This window comes from Patiria miniata, unplaced genomic scaffold (assembly GCF_015706575.1).
Source record: "Patiria miniata isolate m_02_andy unplaced genomic scaffold, ASM1570657v1 HiC_scaffold_1, whole genome shotgun sequence".
In the NCBI taxonomy this organism is placed as follows: domain Eukaryota; kingdom Metazoa; phylum Echinodermata; class Asteroidea; order Valvatida; family Asterinidae; genus Patiria; species Patiria miniata.
This window is the reverse complement of record NW_024037047.1, coordinates 4,037,553-4,062,540: the sequence shown is the minus strand read 5'-3', so window position 1 is coordinate 4,062,540 and position 24,988 is coordinate 4,037,553. Positions and strand designations below refer to the sequence as shown.

Below are 24,988 nucleotides of genomic sequence, written 5' to 3'. Positions count from 1 at the left end.
CGATATTAAGCTACGTGCAACGTGCATATTGCGAAGGTACAACGTCAATATTAAGAAGTTACAAGGTTCATATTAAAAAGGTCAATATTAAACTGTCGTTCGAGGGCCACCGTACGAAAGACAGCAACTGCCTCCACAAAGAAAACTTTTAACATGGAAGCAAAAAGAAGAGCATGCATTGTTTGTAATGTAAAATTAATCTTCGTAATACTTTGGAACCTACTTCTTCGTGAAGGAATATTTGGAAGTAATTTAACACAAGCAGACTAATCCAGTAGGCCCCGCCCAATGGGAGGGCGCTGTTTGATTTGTGTAAAGTCCTTTGTATTTACCCAAACCAAATAGCGCCCTCCTATTGTGTCCACCATACCTCAAATAGGCTTATGCCTTGCTACATGATTCAGACGCGCTTGTCACGTGCAAGTGCACGCATGTCGCACTATAATCACAGCTGTGATTGGTCAAAACATCAGGGGGCGGGCGTAGTGGATCTATCCATTCAAACAGTGTTGAAGAGGTCAGGCGAGGACACGAGATGAAGTAAAGATGCTCAAGAGTTTTTTCCCACGTATTGATCGGCCACAAAGTTCGCCATATCCAGGTAAATCTGTCGACCAAAAATGAGGTAAAAACCGTCATTTGACTGTGGCACTTTTAACCCTAATCAGGCCGGGTTATTTTGACCATCTTTCAGCCGGGGGGGGGGGCGGATTCCGCCCCGCCTTCCGTAAAATCTCGGTCATCGAGTGACGAACAATTTTGAAACTTGGTACATTGCATAGAGCAACTCATCATGAAAATACCCAAGAAATTTCCGACTATAGGTTAAAGGGTTTTGGAATTATGGCTAATTAATTATTCATATGTACGAATGGTAATTCTGCTCTTTGTACACGACGTATATGGCAAAATTGAGTTTTCACGGCGCGTAGCGCCGGGAAATGTTGCATCTTCTTGTCAGGATTTTATGGCAAAGAAAGCAGAAACAAATAGAACAATACGCTACGGTTTTGTGCATAATTAATTAATATGCTGGCGTGCCCCGCGCTATACGAGTGAGCGACCATACAAGGTCTCTCTCAAATGATTTCAATTCCTACAGACCAACCACGTGCATCGGCATTTTGAGCGTCAACTTGCATAAAGCGCATTGGCAGCGTCGTATTGCGAACACATTTCCAGCAATAAGCGCGCGTGTTTGGAACATTTTCAACACTGCGCAATGCGTGCTTGATACGCAGTAAAATAATGCGTAAATTACGCAGTTGCAGTTTCCTTACAGAGATGGCCGTCTTTGAGGTCTTTTTCAACCTCGTGCCCCGTGGATACGATCTTGCTGCGCCATGTCGTTTCCCATCATGCCATGCGCGATCGTAAACGCTGGAATTGTGTAATTTAAATGTGCCAAAATATGGCACATTGTAATTAGGGCTGCAGTTTATCCGTTTAACGTGCCGACGCCATATTTAAAATGTTAAAAGTTGTGATTTGAAGAAACAATCCTTTCAAACATAACGTTTGGACGTTGCGTTATTTAGCAAAGATTTGTATTAGATGTACGTACCCCTTTCGTGCTTTTACAACCACAGATACAGGATTTTTTTAGCGAAAAACGCGGCTGCCATAATCCATTTCGTACAAGCATTGCTACTTTTGAATCACAATTTTTTTTCGTACGTGACGTTACGTGCAAAGCACGCGAGCGTATTATCGGCGCGCCCGGCCTGAAACCTGTGAATAGCCAATCAGCGTCATTTACGTCATCATCACAGACAGGGGTTAGTGTAAGGAACGAGCACGCGCCCCTTGAGTCGAGGCTGAGTCTTTTTATTCTATATCTATAGAGAGAGACCGAAAATGCGCTCCGTGCCTGAATAAGAGAGGGCTTTTGAAAGTACCACTTTTGAAAGTACGCATGTGCGCACGTAGTGGTTCGCGTGCGTGTATCGCGAAATACGCACGACTAAGTGTATTCTAAATATGCACAAAGCAGCCATGTCTTCGCGTAAGCGTTGAGTGTCGTCCATTGATCTCCATACACAGTCTGTGTATACGGAGATCAATGGCGTCGTCAGCAATGTTCGAATGTCTCTCCAAGTGGTCTCATCCAAATCTTCTTTCTTTTTCTTTTTTTCTTTTTTTACCGATGAGGGTTTTTTTGTGCGCGGAGCCTACAGGCTTCCTTTTTGGGGGGGAGGGGGGACACCCATTACGTCAGCTAAATTTCATGCACGGAGTTAACCACTCAATTATGCTTACCGGAGCCTCAGGGATCATTCCTTCAAGGGTCTCTCTCAATTCGCGAAATGTCGGGCGTTCGCTAGGCGTCTCCTGCCAGGTCTTATTCATTACCTCGTAACTGTTTCAACATAAGACACACATTTCAATTCAGTTGATTCAGAATGGCCAAAAGTTCTGAGTTCAATATTAGTCTTTGCCCTTCACCGACGTGTAAAAATACTGTATACTCAGTGTGTAACCTCCCGAGTGAAAGTTCCCAATATCGGAAGCAATTTAGGTACTTAAACTAAACTGTAGTGGTAATGTGATAGTGAAAGAAAAATCTACTCTCGCCGTTCGCATGGAGGCTTGATGGAATAAGGGGCGTAAGACTAACAAATGCACATGTGTTGCAGGATGCTACCTCATTATAGGCAAGACTTATCAAGCTGGTCCAGGGCAGTGTAAGTCACAAGCGACACAGTACAGTCAGTAAAATGAGATGGGCAGCCAGACAAGGTTACAAGTGACAGTGAGTCCGTCAGTTAGTCAGCGAGATAGGAGCAAATTGGATGTCAAGCTGACCAAATGGGACCAGCAAAAATGAAGAGATATGGATGACCTGGTAACTAACGGCGATCACTGGTCGACCATTCAGCCATGCTTCTGCCTCCTATATATGGAAGCAGAAGCATCACCGAGATAGACAGCAAAATTTGCAACAGAACAGATCTATTACGTGGCGACCATTGGCCGACCATTGTGCATCCATTCTGCAACCGGGCGATGCTTGTGCCTCCCTTCTGCTTCATTTGAGCCACCTTTGAGCAACCAACCTCCTCGGCGACCTTTGTGCGACTGCTTTTAACATGTTCAAAAATTTACGAAGACCATGGCGTCCATGGCGATGTCTGAACATCCTGTGTACCATCTTTGAATGGCCTAGGCAACCTCTCGGCCTCCTTTGAGCCTCCAACGGCGACCTGGCCAGTTTCATGGTCGCACAAGGGAGGCTAGGCCCAAAGGTCGCAGCCCAGTGTAAAGGGGGAGGGGGGTCTTAGTGTATACATGGAATGGAATGGATGCGTAAGAAAATCCTCTTTAAGGTATAGCTTAAATAACAGTCACTTGATAGAAAATCATATGTTTTTTTAAGTAGTATTTCAGAGACACAGCTTCAGTAGTCGTATGCGACTACTGAAGCTGTGTCTCCCAGTGAATGTTCTCTTGCTTGGTGTTTTCACAAATATTTGATCTGCATGCTGTTGTTATCTGAATGTTATCTGTTTCCACTTGGCCAATGATCTTTGCCACATCCCAATATCGTAACCGATTTTAGGTACTTACAGTTGTTCGCTGCAGTGGGCGGGATTTGCTAACCGAAAGCCCCGTTCTATGGAATCAATTACGTCACGTGCACGCAAGCCACGATAGGGGTGGGCACCTGTGGGACAAGATATGTGTCACAGATCTATGTGGCGTTTGCTAGAGATTAGCTGGAAAGATAGCATTTTATATTTGCCCGGTACACAAGTATGCTGTCATCCTTGCGCATGAAATAAGAATAAAGTCTACAATCTCCAAACAAAATGAGTAAATCATTTCCAAACAAAATGAGTAAATCACCCGTCAAGTCACAAGTCCGGTTACAAGTGACAGCAGATGAACAGTAAAGGGAGAATGTCTTTGTCAAGGTTCATTTGAATAGCGTGTGACTTGGGACTGGGTGAATTGTATATAGATGGACTTGTGAGGCCTTGTGAAGGACTCGGCAACAACACAGATGCAAATTACAAACACAAGTCATTTTCCTTCCTGCGCCATAATTCCGCACCACACCGGCTGGAAGGTAGAGGGCACGCTATCGATTATGAACTTCAAAGCATCCGTTATTAAAAGGCAGAAATAATTGACGCACCCAGTGTCACAATCTCCCACAGCAGAATGCCGAATGACCAGACATCACTCATGGTGGTATAGACATCGTCAAGCAGGCTCTCGATAGCCAACCAGCGAACTGGAATCATCCCCTGCGAAAGGCAATCGTGAAATATCAGATATTGACATATTAAGCTAATACAATTTATGGACAAACGGAGGACGTTCATTAATTCGTTGGTACCAATGAACCACCATACTGTCCTCTTTGTACCTGTCCTACCAACTGACTGACTGTCACTTGTGACTTAGACCGGTTGTATGGTCAGGAGAGCCGGGCAGTGATATCGTATAGGATTACCCCGTTACACCAATGTATGGGCTTAATCGGACCGTTGTGTGAACCAAAAACACGGAATAGACTTCCGGCGAATAGCCTTTCCGGATCGATTGTGCGCTGTGACGTTGACAGGTCTAGACCTGTAGGGCCAACTTTACTCGGCTAGCCATATATAAGAATGGAGAAGGTTTAACAGTGTACAACTCTGTTGTTCAAAATACAAGTACCGTAGTCAAACATATGAATGAAAGCTCGAGAAAAAAAGGAAGGCCGGCTAGAAGTTAACTTACCACTGAAGTCCTTTCGTATTGTTGTGTCTCAGAAACATCACGCGCTAGGCCAAAGTCGGACAGCTTGCATACCATGTCTTTATCAAGGAGGATATTACGGACTGCTAAATCACGGTGAATGCACTGCAGAAAAAAAATGTGTATGCTTGTTCGAAGTTGAAGAAATGTTTGAATTATCTTTAATATAGCCTAACATAACCACCCGTGAAATTGATACACCACAATGGCGAGAAAAATAGGGATTTCTATTTAATAGTTAAGTGACTTGGAAGTCTGATTTCGCCAAATGATCTCAGTCTGACCTCAGTGTACATTGCTTGCTGTATCAGACATGACGATTCGTCTTAGCCTGTACTCAATGACTGAGATCATAAGTGCAAAGCCGCGGAACACGCAAAATTAATAGTTAAGTAGTTTAAGAGTATGTCCACGAGAGGACCATGCAGACCGTGACAAGGTGGGGGTCGGCGGATTTGGTTAAAATTTGGGGGGTAGGTGGGTCATAGGTAGCCTTGAGGTTGTACAAAATATTTGGCCAATCTGACCTCCGTAGCAGAAAAAAGAGCCAAAAATGTGTTTTTATTAGTGAAAAATGGTGATTTTTATGATTTTGGGGTACAAACGTTTAAACGCTTGCTGCTCAACAGGGGAAAGCAGCAGAGAAATGAAATTTGCAGGGTCCTGAGGTTGTATCCTGACCTAAAACCAGGTACTCAAAATTTAGAAAAAAATTGCTCTTAGGAGGCAACGGCACTAAGGGTACCCCCAAAGTTGAGTCATAGAAATAGCGATCTTTAAGTCGCCGTAGCGTCATTAGTGCAGGTCTTAGAACAATGACACTCAGGTGAAAGAGAGTTCTTATCATGGTCTTTAAGAATCAAGAATAAAAATATTGTCAGCAGTTATTAGTATAAAATGGCAGGAGTCTGTTTTACCCCTATTTTTCGCTAGTAAAGGGACGGGGGAGGGGCATACAGTGCATCCCCCCCTTTCTGTATTTTCAAAAGTCGACAACCAATTTTCATGAAATTTGCTACCAAGTTTTATATTTCCAATTTGTAAATAATGACGTCAAAAATGTTTTTAAAAATCTTTAACAGAGGGCTTTTTTGGAACCTTTTTGGTCAAAAAGTGTATTTTTCACATAATTTTTGTCTTTTTTGCTTGAATGTTATGAAAATTGGCATAAAATGATCAATAAAATTAAAACCTATTTTAATACTGGAGACGCCATAAGGGGTGCTATAATTCCTTAATTTATCCCATTTTTAGGGTAGGGGGGTTCACTTTAAATCAATATGGCCGCCATCTTTCAGAGTCCAGGATGGAATGTATACCCTGCCCGATTTGTGGCAGAGGGAGTCCCCACAAATGTCCCTATACTCAACACACACTTGTCTTTTTGTTAACAGAAGTATCCCCCAATAATCATTTAAAGAATTCCTGAGATTACCAGAACACAATGAAGACACAATGGGGGGGGGGGGGTTACACACTGCCACATATCGCGCACCAAATGTGGGAATGATGGGAATGAGGCTTGGATGACAATTCTGTTATTTTTTGGCATGTTAATGTAACCCGGAAAATTAATAAACTTGGAAAATAATAAATTGAATGAGAAAAACGCTAAATGTTGGGGTACTCGCTGTCAAAAATGAGATAGACCTAGATGGGGTAGGAACAAGTAGAGAGGAATTTGAATAAATATAAACAATGACAAACAAATTTTTAGAAAGACCAAAAAAGAATGATTTATTTTACCAACCAAAATTTGAGGAAAACCTTTCAAAAAATCAATAATCAAAAAGGATCCAATTAATTTTTATCCAAACCTTAAACCTGTTATCCACCCCACCAAATAAGTAAAATGGTAGTACTACAGTCGACTTTTGTTATAAAGAACACTTTTACAAAGATGTCCTACTGCTGCTTATAAAGAGCAAATTCTGAGGTCTCGAATCTCTAGTTCTCTATTAAAAAAAAAAGGAAGACGGGCACTACTATCAAAATTTTGACCACTTTGTGATGATTCAGCAGTTGTTTCACCGATTGTAATCTTCATGAGCCCATCTTCTTGACCTGGTGCTAAACAATGAAGAACTAAACCAAAGGCTTCCTTTGCCTTCCTTCTATAATAATGGATGGTGCTATCAGATGCTTCTTCTAATGACAGACGAAGCTGCCCATCAACAGCAGACATTCCCCCCTGAGTAAGGAAAGTGTTCAGGGATTGCAGCTGCACATTCTTTGGTCAGGGGGTTGTTGCCCAAGAAGAGTCAAGTGTACCTACATCCTGTGTAATATCTCCATCAGTTGATGAGGACTCAGATGTATGCTAGAAATAATCATGAGAAAATAAAAACAGTGAGATGCGTGCTTCATATAGGGTTGAAATACAAATTGATGTACTCAAAGAAGAGTGCTTACAATTCATCTGTGATAAATGAGATGCAATATGTCAAGGTCCATTCTTAGTTCACTCTCTTTACCTCATGAACTGAAGTGCACTCTGTGTCGGTGGGTTGGAGAGATGGTACACCTACCGGCGATGTGAAATCACTGATTGTACACTGATGCTCTTCTTGTTCCTTAGAGAGCACATCACTAGATGGTAATTGTTCCGCTGTCTGGTGCGTAACTGCTTGTTTGTGCTAAGATAGACAACCTCTACAGATACCTGAAAGTCATATCAACAGTGAGAATTAACAAAGTGTTAAGGCCGCAGCAGGCTTAATATTTTTTTAAAGTAAAAGATATAAAGCGGGGCGTATGTAGCCAACAATATTGAGCAATAGATGCCTTGAACAAAACCCATGTCATAAATCCCCCCCCCGCAAAAAAAATAATAATAAATAAATAAAAATAAGAAATCTTCTTTTATTATTTTATATTGCCTGTATTTAATTGCACTTATTACTTTTTCTTTTTCTGATGTGGCTGGCTCTGGAAGATTTGTATAAAAGAGGAAACAAATCTGAAGTTGTAAATGGTCAGATGAGTCACATCTCGTGAATAAAAAAAAAAAAAACAATGTAAGTGCAAAAAAAAATATATGTGTTATTCCCCAAACTGCGCATGTTCAGTGCAGTTCCAACTTTCTTTATATAAAAAAAATAAATTCAAAATCCAGCTCCGGCTAAATATCCACCATGTGTGTCCACTGCCGAAAACCAGAGCTGTGACAACCAGTATTAATTTTTCACACAATAATAAATTTCACTGGTCCCAAGTCAACTGCATGATAAGGGATTTAATTGATATAACCTACCCAGGAACAAAGTCAGTTGATCAGAAATGGACCATGACCATGATTAATTCATTTCAATTTTCAAAAATGTATTTTTGTTTGATTTCTGTCTTCTTACCTGTTCCAACACAACAGTGATCAGGGTACCCCATCGATCAAACATCTATGATCTCACGGCTAGTTGCTTTATTCACACCACGGAATGGTTAGCCTTTCCCTTTATGGAGTGGATGACAACATTTCCTTGATGATGTCCAACTCAACCCTAACTTGTATCTATGCGCTGAACGTATTGTCTTATCATGATCAGTGTATGCATCGACGTCGAACAAACCACATCGCAGGCGCAGGAGGATCAGTTTCCACTCGACATTCACATCATATGCAGCGACTTTCCACTTCTACAAATGGCTCCGTATGTCTTTTGTGCATCGATTAAGTTGCACTGTATTTAGTTCGCGCAGATAAGAGGGATTTACACCACATTCGATGGCTTTGCAACACTAAATTACTAAAATCACATTGCAGCCGCACAGACGGCATGTCCATGGCTGCCATTATGACGGTAATGTAATATGAGGGCGCCCTCTTTCGATACCGCGCGCTAACTGGGTGGGTGGCAACAGAACGTTCCCCTCCTACCGGATCAGTGCGCACTACCAAAGGTAGCCCACTCACCCACCCACCCAATAGGTGAAGTCTGCAACATGTAGATTTTGTTACGCCCTTACAACAATTCCTGCAAAATGTCAACCAATTGCACTCGGAACTGTCTAGGGGCTATGTAGGTTTGGTCTTGAAAATTAGGAATTTTTCAACTTTGTTGACCGTGAGCAAACAAAAAGAAGAAGAGCTGACAGTTTTTTTATTTTGTATTATTGTAGTCGGATATCTGAACTATATTTCCTCCAAGTTTGTGGACTCTCAGCCCTGCATTAATTAAGTTATGGTTAACCGCGTAAAGGACTTCATTTCGTAATAGAGCTGATACGTGTTTTTTTTACGCCTATATCTCCGCAGTGAATGCTTGCATATCAAAGATTTATATTTCATCGTTTAGAGGAGATTAAACCCTTTCTTTTGATATGTAGTTCGACCGTAAACGATTTAGTTTAAGGGTATAAACGAGGCTATAACTTTACACCAAAAACAACACAAATTTACTCCCCGGAAGTCACCCTTTTTGCTCAAAATTGTTAGGGCCCCGTACTCGGCCACCGTGTGATTATTTATCGAGCTACTCCACCGAGTGGTATCGTCTCAGGTGGGGATCAAATGGCCAAGATTTGAACTTAATTCGCTGACCCCCCACCTTGTCGATTTTTCAGGATTTTGCATGGTCTTCTCATAAACGCACACTTAATCATAAACTCATACCTAACACTAACACCCACACGCATCTGTGTAAACACCGGCAATCGCGAACTCCCTATTGTCCGTAATCCTCATTCCTTTATTTGTACTCGAACTTTTTAGCAACAGCTCTCATTGGTTTTGTACACGAATTTCAATCGTGGGCTATCGGTCAATCGTAGGTCGTATTGCGTGTGCCCTAACCCTTTTGTCCTAGGTCCACGATTGCCGGTGTTTACATACCCACTAACACTTACATTAACCCTAACCCTAGAGGTCATCAGTACAGACAGGTCTCTAATTTCTTTCTAGGTGATAAAGCTATAGTTGTTTGACCAGATTACATCAAATGTATTATGGTGGTGACAACATGGTTGTCTGCGATCAGCATTAGATAATGAACCACGTGACTGCGACATTGATCTTGACCGCAGTCTGAATGTTTTTACTCTCTGTTTATGATTTTCTTTATCTTGTATTCCCACACGTACCCCAACTGATGACAGGTATTCCATGCCACTCGCGATCTGAGAGGCAAAAGCAAGCAGCTCGGATGGAGGGACAGGTTTAGCGCCTTCTACGGCTTCCTCCATCCATGCCTTTTTCTTGTTCCTCAGGTAACCCTGTAGACTGCCCCCTGGAAGTAACTCCAGAATGATGACGAAGGGTTCTGAGAAACAGATTATAAGAAGAAAAAAAGAGTCAAAAGGGGCATGTCGGAGTTGAGATTCTAAAATAATCGTCATATTCTCATCAGCCCATCTGTATTTAATTCCAACCTCTCATTTTATTGGTGCGTGTTTTGTTCTACCTCTTGCGTATTCATTATTACTGATTTAAGAACACAAAATACACCTCTATTAAAAAAAATGGCTGCTGAATGTATTTTGGCGTTATAGCTGTAGTCCCTGACTATTTCGCTTAATCTTGATACGACCCATTATCTGAAAACTAAATTCACACCCGAGTCAGTGCAGCTACCCACCCGAGTCAGTGCAGCATCCAAACATGGAGACTACATTCGGATGTCTCTTCAAAGTTTTGTGGATCGCGATTTCCTTCTTGAAGTCACAGACGGCTGCTCCATCAGCAGACTCTGAAACAAAAAAACAAACAAACAAACAATTTTAACAAAAAAATGGCAATAAATCAGGTCATAATGGTCGCCAATAGCGGTTAGGTGTATCTCCGTGTGCAATCTTATAATACTAGACTAAGCGACCTTAGTATACTTGGCCTCAAAGCGCACATAGTAATACTCAAATAATAATAATGGCTATCAATTGGAAGCCTTTTCTTCCATTATGGTCTAACCAGTGGGCCAGATCTACCCGGACCCATTCCTGGGCGTTACAAGGTAATTATCCAAGTCGACAAGGGAGTCTGGTTGGCGCAGTGGTTACTGTCCTCGCGCCTTCCACTACTGTTGGCTGGGTTCGAACCCTGTCCTGGTACACATGTGGATTGGGTTTTTAGTCCCTACCTGATTCCATAGGTTTTCTCCAGAATGTTCTTCGGGGTATTCCTCCCACCTCTAAAACTTTAAATTCTTCTCGTGTTATTTCTACAGGTTTCCTCGGGCTTTCGAGCTGCAGTGCCTAGGGCACTTTTGAGAAATAATTGGTCTCATTACCAGAGAGAAAGAAAAATAAATACCGCCCAGCACAGAGGTAGAGTCAGTCAGAGTAAGTCAGTTAGTCGGTCAGTGAGATGGGTACAAAGATGACACCAGTTTGGCCCTGTGGGACCAGCAAATGTCTGCATGGTGCAGGTTAGTGTAGCGGGTAGGTCATCATCCACAATCTGTAGTGTCTTCATGTATAATCAGTTTCATGCCTTTGAGTACTTTCACAGCCACCTCCGTCTCGACTCCTTCCTGCAGTATCCCGTCTGCAGTCGCTCTAAAGACTTGACCGAAGTTCCCACTTCCAATGACATCGAACAGCGTAATCTTGCTCCGGGGAAAGTTACATTTCTTCGTAGTGCCTTCCTCCATTACCTTTGATAGAATACATACAGAATTCAGTTTTGCTTGTTTCCGTCAGCTAAGATTGTTTCTATGTCTTACGATATTTTGGACTTATAATGTTTCTTTTCATCGCAGATTTCTTTTCATCGCAGATAACATCCGAAAGGTTCTTATGCAGGTGAAACGGGGTTTCTGACCGGTGTCACATGAAAATCCGACTCCTATGAAAATCGGACCCCTTTTCCCTATTATTGGTTAATCCCTCTCACGTGACCGGTCACTTTCCTAATTACCATACTTACGCATGCGCGTTATTACCAATGAGTCCGAATTTCATAAAAACGTACATTCACGCTACACCGGCTGTCTAAACTTCAAAACCTTTAAAGACGGCCACGTTATAGACACCTTGCTCTGTGTGCCTTCACTGAGGGCATGTTTTGTTATTTATCCCCCCCAAAAGTGAAGTATTCTGAAGCTTTCTGCCGGGATAATTCTGAATGGCAGCCTTACCTCTGTAACCTCTTGTGCTCTTTCGCGCTTGGCATTGGACCGCAGTGTGCAAGCAGTTACAATGACGACGACTGCTAACACAGTCCCCGCAGCCGGTATGATGATGGCGAGCAGCTGCAGTATATCTGTGAGAAATAGGACAAAACATACACGACCATCAAAATTAGAAGCCTTTGCAAAGGAGGCACCACACTCTCCCCCATCATCGTTCGAGCGAGTGGGTAATTGTATGAGTGTAACGAGTTTTCGCAACTCAGACCTGTGTGCCTAGCTCGACTAAGCAACCTTGATCTTTTTTTACCAACCTAGTTTGTCGTTGACAATCAATTCCATGACCATCTCTCTAAACACTGTGCCTCCGTCGGGACACATCACCCTGCATGTGTTGCTTCCAAGTCGATGCTCTGGGCGTATCTGCAGGTTGATTTCACTCGAGGTTTCCCAGTCCCCGTTGGCCTCTTCTTGGCGTAACTGGGTCCCATCTGGCAGAATCTCTGTCTTTGGTTTGATCAGCCAGGTCATGTTACTGGCTAAATTCGAACCTGACGCGTTGCAGATGAATCGATAGCGACTTCCGATTGTGACATTACCTCTGCACACAGTCTCGCTCTCGCATGCATGAGTGGTGTTGACATGCAGGGTCATGGCGCTTGGCGGATCTAGAATGAAACCACAATATTGTTATGTCACACCCCATTTCCCCCTTTACAAATTTTTAATTATTTCAGGCCCTACAATAATTTAGTTTTCACAGGGTAGGCTGATTCCCGCCCTCAACCAGAAGGTATAGTAGGGACTGGGAATCAGTATACCCGCTAAGCGGAATTTATCGTCCACGCACAAACCCAGTTTTTCAGAGGATTGCAGAAACTCATAATAGATTTTCTTACCGCTAAAATAGAAGATACAGTTGACAATTTGTTGGGAGAAAAGACTCAAATTTGTTGAATATCACAGAGAGTGAATGATCACAATATGTGTATGTCATTGAGTTGCCTGCGATTTAGGGGACATATTGACACTAGCTGTCGGAGCTTTGAGTTCACGAACCGAAGTGTCTAGAATTGTCCGCGAATTTGGAGCAAAGTAATTGGCACTAGCTCTTCAAGAATCTTGACATCAAAAGTCGTCAGCGATTTGGGGGACAAATTTGCACTAGCTAGGGCAGTTTAAAGTTCACGAACGTGGGTGTCTTGAGTTGTCGCGACATGGGTGGCAAATAATCAGCACTAGCTGGCGGAGTTTTGAGTTCACGAAGCTATATGTCCAGAGTTGTCGCGATTTGGGGGGCAAAATAATTGGCACTGGCTGGCGGGCTTTTGAGTTCCGAAACGCGGTGGATGTATAGACTAAATTATACGACCATTCAAAATAGAAGCCATTATGGAGGTCGCACCTACAGTGAGTAATTTATTGTTGAGATAACAGGTTCCTTAACTGAAACTTTCGTGTCTGCTCCACTAAGCAAACTTCGTCTTTTTCACCCACCCAGTTTCATGACTATCTCTCTGAACACTGTGCCTCCGTCGGGAAACATCGCCCTGCATGCGATGCTTCCCTGGTGATGCTCTGGGAGTATGTGCAGGTCCATCCGACTCGAGGTTTCCCAGTCCTCGTTGGCTTCATCTTGGCGTGACTGGCTCCAATTTGGAGGGATCTCTGTCTGTCCCATTCCTGAACAGGCATTGGTATTGATCAGCCAGGTGATGTTACTGGCTGGATTCGAACCTGACGCGTTGCAGATGAATCGATAGTGACTTCCGATTGTGACATCAGCGCTGCACTCCGTGTCGCTCTCGCATGAATGTGTGGTGTTGACTTGAAGGGTCATGGCGCTTGGTGGATCTAGATTAAACCCGGGGAAAAAGGAAATCGTTTAAAAAAAAATGTTTAAAATGGGATATTGAACGTGAAAATCGGCACACATCATTTTGGAATGACTTTCAACAAATTATGAATATTTGACGACCTGACAGAAGTAGGGTAAATTGGTTCCCTCCAATCAACATCACGAATGCTGCGACCGGAAATCGGTCTACTCGCAAGGCGGAGCTGTTTGCGAGGAAACGCAAACTAAAAAAAAAAACACCTTTAGTCAGAAGACTGCAGAAACTCCAAATAATTTCCCCTTTGCACGAATGATACAGTTAAAAACAAGTGCGAGTGCACAATAAGCTCTAGCCGATTTGCAAGAAGCGTTGCTACCCTTGCATGACAGTCTTGCATGAAATCGATCCAAATAATCCCTGCCGGAGCTGAAAAATGCGACGCCGATGGCACATATGGAACATCATACTTTTGGTCGATTTCGGGGACAGACAGACAGACAGACGATCGGATTGACCGACCGACCGACCACCAATTGACATGTAGAAGCTCCTTCCAGATCTAAAACATTTAATGGGGATCTGTTGTAGTACACAGACAGTCATCTTTAAATTCAATCAAGAGTTAATATGTTTTCAAAGGAACCACACAGGGAAACTGACTGGGTGCTAACGGTAACCCAATATGTTTTTATGATCCCCCCCTCCAGTATTTGACAGAATAAGCTCTCAGCTTTAATCTAATATCAAAAACATTAACGTACACAGATCACGTTTTTGAAAAAAAATAGGCAAATCTCCCAAGGTTGCGTTGTTTTGGGTCACGTATAGGCCTACTTTCTTTAATAAGTTGTTTGTGAATACCTTATTTGTTGATACAAAACTAGTTTAAAACTGCCTTTACAAAAGTTTCAAAAAGTCACGAGTTTGTTTACCTTTAGGAATAGATTTAGGATGAAATATAGAACTAGTCTACTTACACATTACGTTTAACGTCAAACTCGCGTTTTCATCAGCCGGGTGCCATATACACATCAACGTGGATCCTGTCTGGTTTTTGTACAACTTTGTCTTCAGGCGACTCTCAAACGGAAGTCCTTTCGATTCGGGCCCATCAACAATTGTCCCGTTAATGCGCCAGAAAAAAAACTGTGTGATATTTTGCCAATTGTCTCCTTGAAGTGTGCATTTAAACTCGGTCTCTTGCCCTTCTATTTCATATGGACTTATTCTGGACAATATTACCTCCTGTTTAGAAACTGGAGAAAATGGCATAGGATATTATATTATTCCATTTTGGAAAGCAAAACCATAATGGAATATTTTATGAAAAATCTCACTGTCCACTTTGTTCACAGTTGCCTCACAGGCTAAAAAAGTGACCACGCACAGTAATCAGATAATAACACACACACACACCCACACCCAAGTGTGTATTTGCCTGCTATATTGCCCCTCTTTGTACTCTTGAAAACCCCCCATATGTTTTGTACATGAATCCAAATTGGGGAGCTCTCGGGAAGTGGGGACCCTATTGTCCTCTATTGTTCAACGTCCCCTATTGAATGCAGAAACAAACACAAACATACGATGCATACATAGTGTGGACATTCTTTCGTTTTCGTGTAGTTAAGAAAAACCTCATTTCACTCACACTGTGAAAACTCTTTCATCCACTTTGATTACTATGATTCCCTCGAGTGTTTCTTTTTTCTTTTTTTTGCGACGAATAAAGCTTACTCAAAAAAACCTTTGAACCAGAGAGGGGAAAACCTTGTGTGGACGTGGGTAAGTCCACACGACGTATCTGACACCTGGTTTATGGTGACATCTTTTGCTCGGAACTCCCATAGGGGAAAGTAATGCTTGCACACACACAAACACAAATAAAGAGAACTTATCTGAAATGTTCATTTCCCAAGGTTTTCTTGTTTTTATGTCGGCTATTTTTTGTTCTCGTTGATTGTTAAGTTGAACAGGTTCACGACCTAAAACAGTATAATTCAGGTATTCCTAATAGCCTTAAAATAGCCAATAAATCTCAACACCAAGCATTCCCGAGAAAAAAAAGTTGTCAGATTAAGGTTTAGCTGAAACATATGTTCGAGAAACTGTCACACAAAGTTACTGCTTTCGTTTCAATTCGTGATTCATGTGAATGTCGACTGATCTTTCTACAATTGTGTCACTGATTGGCTTAACCCTGTTTTTCTTTTCAGTTTTGTTTAAAAAAATGTTCCGAAAAGGTGGCAGCCTACTTACCTGGGCACAATATGTTGAAGATGGAGACAATTAGTAGGAACATGTAGACACCAATAGAAGCTCGCTTACCTGAGGCCATTGTTGGGTGTGTTAATTCGCACAAGGAAACAGCAACTCATATGTAATCGTAATTAGTCAGCTTGCTTGATTTAACAAAACAAAGATCGCGTCATGCAATTTCACTTTCTACATTTGCTTAATTTATTTTTACCACAAGCAATGTGAGGTCAACGAAAGGCCATGAAAAGCTATTACATTTTTTTAAAATCATTATAGCTGAAAACAGTACAGACAAAATGTCGGGCACTATGCCATCATTTCAACTTAACAACTCAAAGAAGTAAACCTAGACTCAAAGAAGTAAACCTAGTCTGTTATGGACAGGGGGAATGAAAAAAAAAGGCCCAAGGTTATTAAAGTACCCTGGTAAAATATAGCTTGATTGCTGGAATGTAATTAGGGCGCAGATATTTACATGATGAAGTTCCCCTTAAAGTGCTAGTTTGTTAATATTCAAAATTAAAACACGGTACCCGGTAGAGAGTGCGGTGCGGAAGTGGGTGGATGGTCGCGGGTTCGATCGAGTCCTGGCCAGGGAAGAGACGACCCGTGGCAGGAAAACATGTGGCGGGTTCGTGTTCCGTGGCAGCGCCAGCCCAAATATTATTTGCCTTTTTTTTAATTAACTGATATATAAATAGCGGTATAAGTAAAAAATAAGTAAAATGTTCTGCGTGGATGTTTGGCCGAGCGGGAATACAACCCACAATCTCCTGCATGAGCATCAGGGTAACCACAAGTAGGCCAATAAAAGAGCAACTATAGGCCTACACGCTCTTCGTACGTGACATGTAAAAAATAATATATAAGTATTCTGCTTGCAACAATGCAAACGAAACAGCGAGCGAAAATCTGTATATAAGGTAAGCGCGCATGCGCTTTCTTACTCCATTTTCCCACCTTGAAACGACAGCTTAGTCAGCGCGTATGTCAACTCGTTCTGAGGGATATTTGAAAACTTCAGTTGGTGACAGTTAAAATGTCTTACCAAAAAGGAAGTACTGTTCGGCAATTTTAAGAAACGGAAATGTCTTCGACGAAGAGAAAGTTGGGAACCCAAATTTAATTTCCTAAAGCTTGACCAAAAGTACGAAAACACACTAACCATTAATACAAATCTAGCTCCATGCACTCACTAGCCTTATGATCGAGAAATAGCACACATGTTCAAATACATTTGGACTTCAAGCTAATAAAACGGGGCGCTCGGAAATAATGGGAAACCTAAAATATCAGCTAAAAATATTATTGTGAAATCTGAATTGGTGAATTTTACGGGCTAAAAAAAAAAAAATTTTAAAGGGAAACGTACTTTCGAGTAGTTTAGAGAAAAGGCAAACTGTGCCTTGGTATTCTATGAAAAATGAAATACAGCCGTTGCCAACACTGCTTACTGACTGGATTAAACTGAGATTATAGCTAACCAAAAAAAAATAGAGGGCCCGTCTCCATCGTGACAGGACCTTTATTAACGCTAAACGAATTTAAATTAATACATTGTCTATGTTGTGATTATATTTCCGTACTTAAATTGAGAGTCAAAATAAGTGTTTGTTTTTACCTTAACTTTCATGTGTTATATTTGGAGGAAACAATGTACAGCGAATTTGGTGTAAACTACTAGGACTGGCAAAGACAGGTGAGAGAGTTTCCAGACTTTAGTCTACCATCAGATTTTGTGAATCTGGGAGAAAGACGTTACAGTACGGAAACATATGCATCTTTTAAAATACTTTTTGATTTACAATCTCATCCCTGCAAGTAAAACAAAGTTTGAAACTTTAATTTTCTCAAATGCGGCATGTTACACATTTTACTCAGCACTTTCTTATACTGAAGTAAAGAAGTGAAATAGAAGGTTGAACGTGATATGCAAAACTATTTTCGTCAAAGTTGTACAGAAAAGATTTACCTCAAATAGGTTACAGATATACAATTATACAAAAACACATAACAAATGTATCTTCAAGCAAACTTGACGCGCAGTAAAGATGAAACATGCACTCTGTCCGCGAACTACCAGCGTTCATCCTTTGTATACGTGCGTGCTGCAGGAATGGCGCGTGCATCTTTGTTATCCGGTTCGTTAGTGTGACGTCATCTCAAGTCAACCATGTATTCTTCACACAATGTAGCATAGCACGAATGGAACCGGAAGCTAACGCACCCCGAACGTTTATCCAATGGGCGCTAGTAATCAGTGGTGCGCGCGCGGGTATGACTTTTAACTAACGAATTGGATAGCGCCATTTGTTATATCATGTGCTTGGATACTGTTATTTCATTGGTTTAGAACGGCCACGTGTCCAATCTGTAAAAACGTAACCGTTAATTTCATGAACACTGCGTTGCATATAAACTATATCATATACACTGTGTTCCATAATTATAAATAAGCGTCATATACACTGCGCTGCTTATTAATTACGCGCGTTGCGCGTTGTGCGTCGCACTCGCGACTGAGAACTGCAACCACTCAGTCTCATGTCACAATTCCTGCAGGAATGCATGCAGCTATGAAAGGTTACACCACAGTGATTTAAAGTTATAGTCCATCATTTGTAATTTGTGCATTTTGTTCGTTTGAAGCAACAAAAGTGTTCAAAATCTTATGAAGGATACTGAACAACTAACCTGATGAAGTTTCAGCTCAGCTTCTGCTGAATATTCCGAGAAAAACAGCATTCTAGGATCTCAATTTCAAATCAAAAGTTGCTAAGTCATGTTTTTAAATTGGGCCTGAATTCAGCGTCCAAAACACGTTCTCACTGAGCCGGTTGCAGCTATACGCGATGTCGCGCACTGTCCGACGAATTATAGCAAACCGCACGCGCGTGTGCGTCGTGCCAATGCCTGCGCGCGCTTCGCCGAATAACAAAACGAACTACTATTTTAAATTTTCCTACGATGCGTTTTAAAGGTAGAGTCCATCATTTGCAGCCATCCGAAAAGTAACTGGCGTAATTACTGTTGAAAAACTAACTTGGTTGAAAGATAGTAAGGAGACTAAACACCCTGTGAAATTATTCTTTCTGGGAAGCTGTCATTTTGAAGTAATCAACGAAAGAAGGCATTTCCAACGGTGATTCTTAAGAAGCACCGTAGGAAAATTTAAATTAGTAGTTCGTTTTGTTATTCAGCGCAGCGCGCACAAGTATTCGAACGACGCACACGCGCGCGCGGTTGTTATAATTCTTCGGATCAGTGCGCGACGTCGCGTATAGTTGCAATTCAAAACAATTCAAAACATGATTCAGCAACTTTTGATTTGAAATTGAGATCTTAGAATGCTGTTTTTCTCGGAATGTACAGCTGAAGCTTAGCTGAAACTTCATCAGGTTAGTTGCTCAGTATCCTTCATTAGATTTTGAACTCTTTTGTTGCTTCAATCGAACAAAATGCACAAATTACAAATGATGGACTCTACCTTTAAGACGCACAGTTGGATAGGCCTTCTTTCGTTGATTACTTCAAAATGACAGCTTGCCAGGAAGAGTACTTTCACAGGGAGTTTAGTTCCCTTACTGTCTTTTAACCAAGTATGTTTTTCAACAATAATTACGCCAGTTACTTTTCTGATGGCTGCAAATGATGGACTCTGGCTTTAATTTACTTCTTGCAAAGTATGTTTCAACCATTTATCTGTGTGACTTATTGGCACGATATTACAAAACATTTTTTTCTGCTATGATGTGGGATATGTGGTTTTTAACCCATGGTTTGTTTCCATAGATCGAACTATCAGGATCGAGGATTCAAGTTTGCTTGAAGATAAGTAATGATGTACATGTACCAAAAAAACAACATTGTAGAAGAATGGCAATAGTAAAAATCAACTATTATCAAGCAGTTTTTAAAGGTTTAAATTTCTCGAAACAGTTAGAAATTATTTACAAATCACAGATGTATTTGGGGAACAGTTGTGGACCGAGTTTTGGTTGAGAATTACCGCTAGTAGGACGAAGTAAAAGGGTAGATTTATTTACAGTGCAGTGTATTAAAGTGATTATTGGTGAGTGGGCCCCTTGGTTCATTTAAATTGTTTTATTTATTTAAGTGTCGACCCATGCATATCAGCCCCTCTGAGAGAGAGAGAGAGAGAGAGTACAGATTCCGTCTTGTTTGTTTTAAGACGGATATGATTAGCTCCTATATAGCTAATGATCGGTATTTAGAAGATGCCTTTCCCTGGCAGATAACATCCAAAAGGTTCACATGCAAGTTGAATACTGTCTCCAACTGTCTGTCTCTAACATCAAAACTTTGAGACGGCCATGTTTTAGACCCCTTGCTCGGCGTGCCTTATTTAAATTCAGTTATTTAAAGTACAATGTGTCTCAGAGGTGTCTCAGAGTCCTAAATTGAGACTCTCGGCTCGAAAGGGCAAATATTATTTTGTTTATCACAAAATTTGCTTTCCTCTTTGTGCATTACAAAAGAACTGAAATAGTCGGTAGCTTTTTGCCTGAATAATTCTCGATGGCAGCCTCTTTACCTCTATAGCTTCTTGCTCTTTCACGCTTGATGTTTGACCGCAATTTGCAAACAGTTGCAATGACGCCGACTATGAACACAGCCACCGCAGTTGGTATAAGGATGGCGAGCAGCATTGCTTCTGTGAGAAATAAGACATATAAGATATAATATGACCATCAGCATTAGGAGCTTTGCAATATGGAATGAGGCGGCACCACCAGCAAGCAATTGATATAAAGTTTCCTCAACTGAGACGTTTGTGCCCAGCTCGACTTAACAAAATTGGTCTCTTTAACATACCATGTTTGTCGTCGACATTCAGTTTCACGGTTATCTCTCTGAACACTGTGCCTCCGTCGGGAAACATCGCTCTGCATGTGATGCTTCCCTGGTGATGCTCTGGGAGTATCTGCAGATCGATCCGACTCGAGGTTTCCCAGTCCTCGTTGGTCTCATCTTGGCGTGACTGGCTCCAATCTGGAGAGATCTCAGTCTGTCCCATCCCCGAACGGGCCTTGGTATTGATCAGCCAGGTGATGTTACTGGCTGGATTCGAACCTGACGCGTTGCAGGCGAATCGATAGCGACTTCCGATTGTGACATCAGCGCTGCACTCCGTGTCGCTCTCACATGAATGTGTGGTGTTGACATGCAGGGTCACGGCGCTTGGTGGATCTAGAATAAAACCACCGTAATTTTATGACCAAGCATTTTTTCGATTTTCAACCCGAGTTCAGTAGTTCAGTTTTCGCAAGGCAAGCTTGTTCCCGCCCTCAACCAGAATCGAAAATGTAGGGACCTGGATTCAGTCTACTTTTTTTCACAGGGTTGCAGAAACTCAAAATAGACTCGGCGGTTTGGTTACTTTAGGGTCGGTTACTTTGAGGTTATATCGTGACTTTGGGGTGGTTCTGAGTATTTTAGCAATACTCAGAACTCTCACAGCTGTTCAGGCTACACAGAAACCAATGACCGTCTTTCATTTTCCATTCAATTTTTATTGGGTTGACCAATACATTTTTGAGAAATTCTCACCCCTAAAACGAATGATGTTTCCCAAACTGGAAAAGAAGCCATTTTGAAAAAGGTTCCCTGCACAACATGGCTAAATAGCGCCACTTTCGGACCGAATCGCATCCAAAATGCTCAGAATCGGAAGCCCCAGGTCCAGGCCAGAGCCTAGTGCAGTGCTATACATGTCTTCAATTCCCCAATTCCATGGCTCTCTGAATTCTCTAAAATATAGAATAACTTAAGTGCATAATTTTTATTCATGAGCTCGGCGGACGGATTTTTGGCATATTTACTGGATTGAACCATTGAGCCAGACTCTAGTTAGCGCGACAAGTCACGTGAGGGTTATATCGAAAGCAGTTGCGGTTGTACGAGTATAGGCGCGGGGGAAGTAATCGAACGCTGTGCATGTGGATCACGTTCAAATTAAAGAATAAGGTATAGATTTAGCAATATTTAAAGGAGAGGACTACTTACACATTACGTTTAGTGTCAAGGTCGAGTTTTTCTCAATCGGATGCAGCAGACACATCAACGTGGATCCAGTCTGGTTTCTGTGCAGCGTTATCTTTTTGCTACTTTCCAGCGTTGCTGGAAATTCGTCGGGGTGCTCGAACAATGGATACCCGTTAAGGAGCCAGACTGAGTGTGAGAAATAGTCTCGATTGTAATATTCTCTTCCGACTGTACATTTAAACTCCGTCCCTTGCCCTTCTATTTCATACCGACTTATTCTGGACAATTCTACCTCCTGCGAAGAAACTGGAGAAAATGACATTGGGATATTGTATTAGTCCATTTCGGGAAGCAATAACAAACTGAAGCAGAATATTTTATGATATACAGTGAAATCTCGACAAGTCAAACTCTGATAACTCAAAACAACTGTTAAGTCCAACAAAGAGTCCATTCCCTTCAGTAGTATAACAATGATATAAAACCCTGCTTAACTCACAACTCTGCTTAAGTAGAATTTCGAACCTGTTCCTGTGCGGTTTGAATTATCGAGATTTCACTGTAATACACTGTTAACTTTGTGCACATTTGCCTCATAAAGGCCAAAGAGTGACCACGCCCATGAAACCGACTACAAAATAAAATTAAAACATTTACAAAAATATCCTGATAATAATTCCCCACAACTGATCCAAGGTGTATATATTACTCTGACGTCATGATGACGTCATCAGGTATGAAATGACAAGCGATTTAAAAAAAAATATTACGGTTTTGTCCTTTATAACTCATGAACAAAATGAACTATCACGCACATACTCTGCGACCTGAACGACCATACCTTAATGAAAATGTAAGTCAAAGTCGTCTGACCTTTCCTTCTGGGGCTATCGGGATATTAAAGTTAGGTGAATTCAAAATATAGAATGAGCCTCTAATCAAAACAAACCAAGATTTCTTCCAAACGGTTGAGGTGGTGATCATAAAACCTGGTATGAAGTAGGACCTCAGTCCGAAGATGTTATAACTTTTGTGACGTCATCATGACGCCATCAGGTATCAAATCACAAGCTGTGTAAGTTTAATGGTGGACTGATTACTTTGGATGTTTACTTTTAAATGATTGGAGTGCCGTTTTCATTGTTGGTGATCGGTAAGGCATTGCCTCGGGCAATATTTTGTATTCCCAGGCACAACGCCGTTTGACCTTTACTTCCGATGTTACCGGAAGTACAGTGAAAATTGAATATAACTTGAAAATGAAAGCTATTTACAACAGATACACAAATTATGGAAGTCCTTGGTGAGGAATGTTAAAAAAAAAGGACGCCCTCTGGCAGCTCTTCAAAGACAGTAGAACATTTTTAATTTAAAAAACATTTATTACAATTTTACCACATTGCCCCTAGATACTCTTTAAACAACCACAAATGACTTTGCAAGGTTTCAGAATCATGACGTCATCGTACCTGAAGTTATCGTTGGGAGAATTTAGAATGATTTTTCCCCCATGTTCGTAGCACAAATAATGATATCGGGTACAATATTGATCTTCAGCTTCAGAAGTTCTTGTTACTTCATGGTGAGTAAATATCCTCCTTGACTTAATCAGCATTCAGTTTGTATATTATTACTGATGACGTCATGAAACCAGAAATAACGTGTACGTGTTCATAAAAGTATATTGAAATTTATCATAATACAGAGATGCCTTTGTTAACATGAAAACTAATGGTTTCACTGGAATGGCTGAATTTCAGAATCTTTTGTTTTTCTATTGTGACATAAAACAATATTCACAACTGGGCAGTGTCATACGAACTAGTTTTCAGTCCGATCACCTAGCATTTATAACTCAACAAACGCGAATCTCTAGGTTTTTATCCCCCCAAAATATCACAAATGACAATTGACAGACTGGCAACCTACTTACCTGAGCAACATTTGTTGAAGAAGGAGACAATTAAAAACAGGTATCCGCAAGAAGATCGCTTACCTACTGCCATCGTGTGTTAGTGCATGTGGTGTGGTAGTTTGCACAAAGTTATAATCATATGTATTCACCTGGATTGATTGATTGGTTGATTGTTTTCAGATATACCGCAAAAAAGATCACATGTCATGCTGTTTCACTTTCTATATTTACATTATTTATTACAACTACTGTACATGCAATAAACGGCCAAAGATAGTATACAGTGCGAGTCACAAAATATACACTTTTAGAATTGGCCGTAGTTTTATTCTGTAGCAATTCAGATAAGATATGTTCATATGTAATTTTAGAGTAACTCTTCCTGCTTCTTTTGGTGACATTTTCACTTAGTTTTCATGCATGACTGCACAGGAGACACTTAAATGGGTCGGGTGAAATCTGACTTGCGCCAACTGGTCAGGGCTGGATAAGAAAGAGACAATTTTAAAAGAACACACGATATGTAAATATAGAAAGTGAAACAGCATGACATGTGATTTTTGTTTCGGTATACACTGTATAGGGCATGACAGGCAATTGCAATTTATTATGGATTGAAATGTCGATTATTGCTCACCTCAATTCAACATAACCACGCAAAGAAGTAAACAAACCTAAGAGAACGTGAACGAGTAGGATAAACAAAAAATACTTTTTAAAATATATGGCTTACTCCATTTAATATAAACAACAATAACAGCAATAAAACGCAGGTTCTCATCAGCGTGAAAATGTCCAGTAAATTCCATGCTTTTATCAAAAGTTACCTCAATTTAATAGAAATACCACAGCGTTTTGCTGTCCACCGCTGATCATTTACCGATACGCATTGATGATTACCTTTTAATTATAACGAACATTGCTTTTTTTTTCTATCACATGTATGAACGGAAACGTGCAAAGAAAAACGGACGAAACTCAATGTCATAATTTCAGAGGAAAAAAGAAGAAGATTTGTTCCCCATATTCAAAACACAGAGAAATATAATGTTTCAGTCTTGACTAAAATTATTAAAATCTAATTTGTGTATGAATGTCCGTGTGTAATTTCTGGTTCTCACTCAGCTTCAAAACATTCAGCATTCCAGAGGAAGCTGTGAAAATAA

At 41.0% G+C, this 24,988-nt stretch overlaps 1 protein-coding gene and 1 long non-coding RNA gene across 2 annotated transcripts; both read right to left on the bottom strand.

Annotated features, from left to right (window-relative positions):
• Positions 1-550: 550 nt before the first annotated feature.
• LOC119728652 (fibroblast growth factor receptor 4-like) lies at positions 551-23,913 on the bottom strand. Its single transcript, XM_038200999.1, has 14 exons — positions 23,841-23,913; positions 21,929-22,213; positions 20,738-21,112; positions 13,302-13,658; positions 12,119-12,472; positions 11,814-11,938; positions 11,168-11,330; positions 10,317-10,427; positions 9,823-10,001; positions 4,729-4,851; positions 4,139-4,250; positions 3,568-3,664; positions 2,260-2,359; positions 551-607 (listed from the first exon to the last, which is right to left on the bottom strand). The coding sequence occupies exons 1-14, from the start codon at positions 23,911-23,913 to the stop codon at positions 551-553; spliced, it is 2,511 nt and encodes an 836-aa protein (XP_038056927.1).
• On the bottom strand, positions 6,269-8,620 carry LOC119741116. The gene is made up of 3 exons (XR_005272721.1): positions 8,097-8,620; positions 7,221-7,408; positions 6,269-7,066 (listed from the first exon to the last, which is right to left on the bottom strand). It is a non-coding gene; the product is annotated as an uncharacterized LOC119741116 (long non-coding RNA).
• Positions 23,914-24,988: the final 1,075 nt, after the last annotated feature.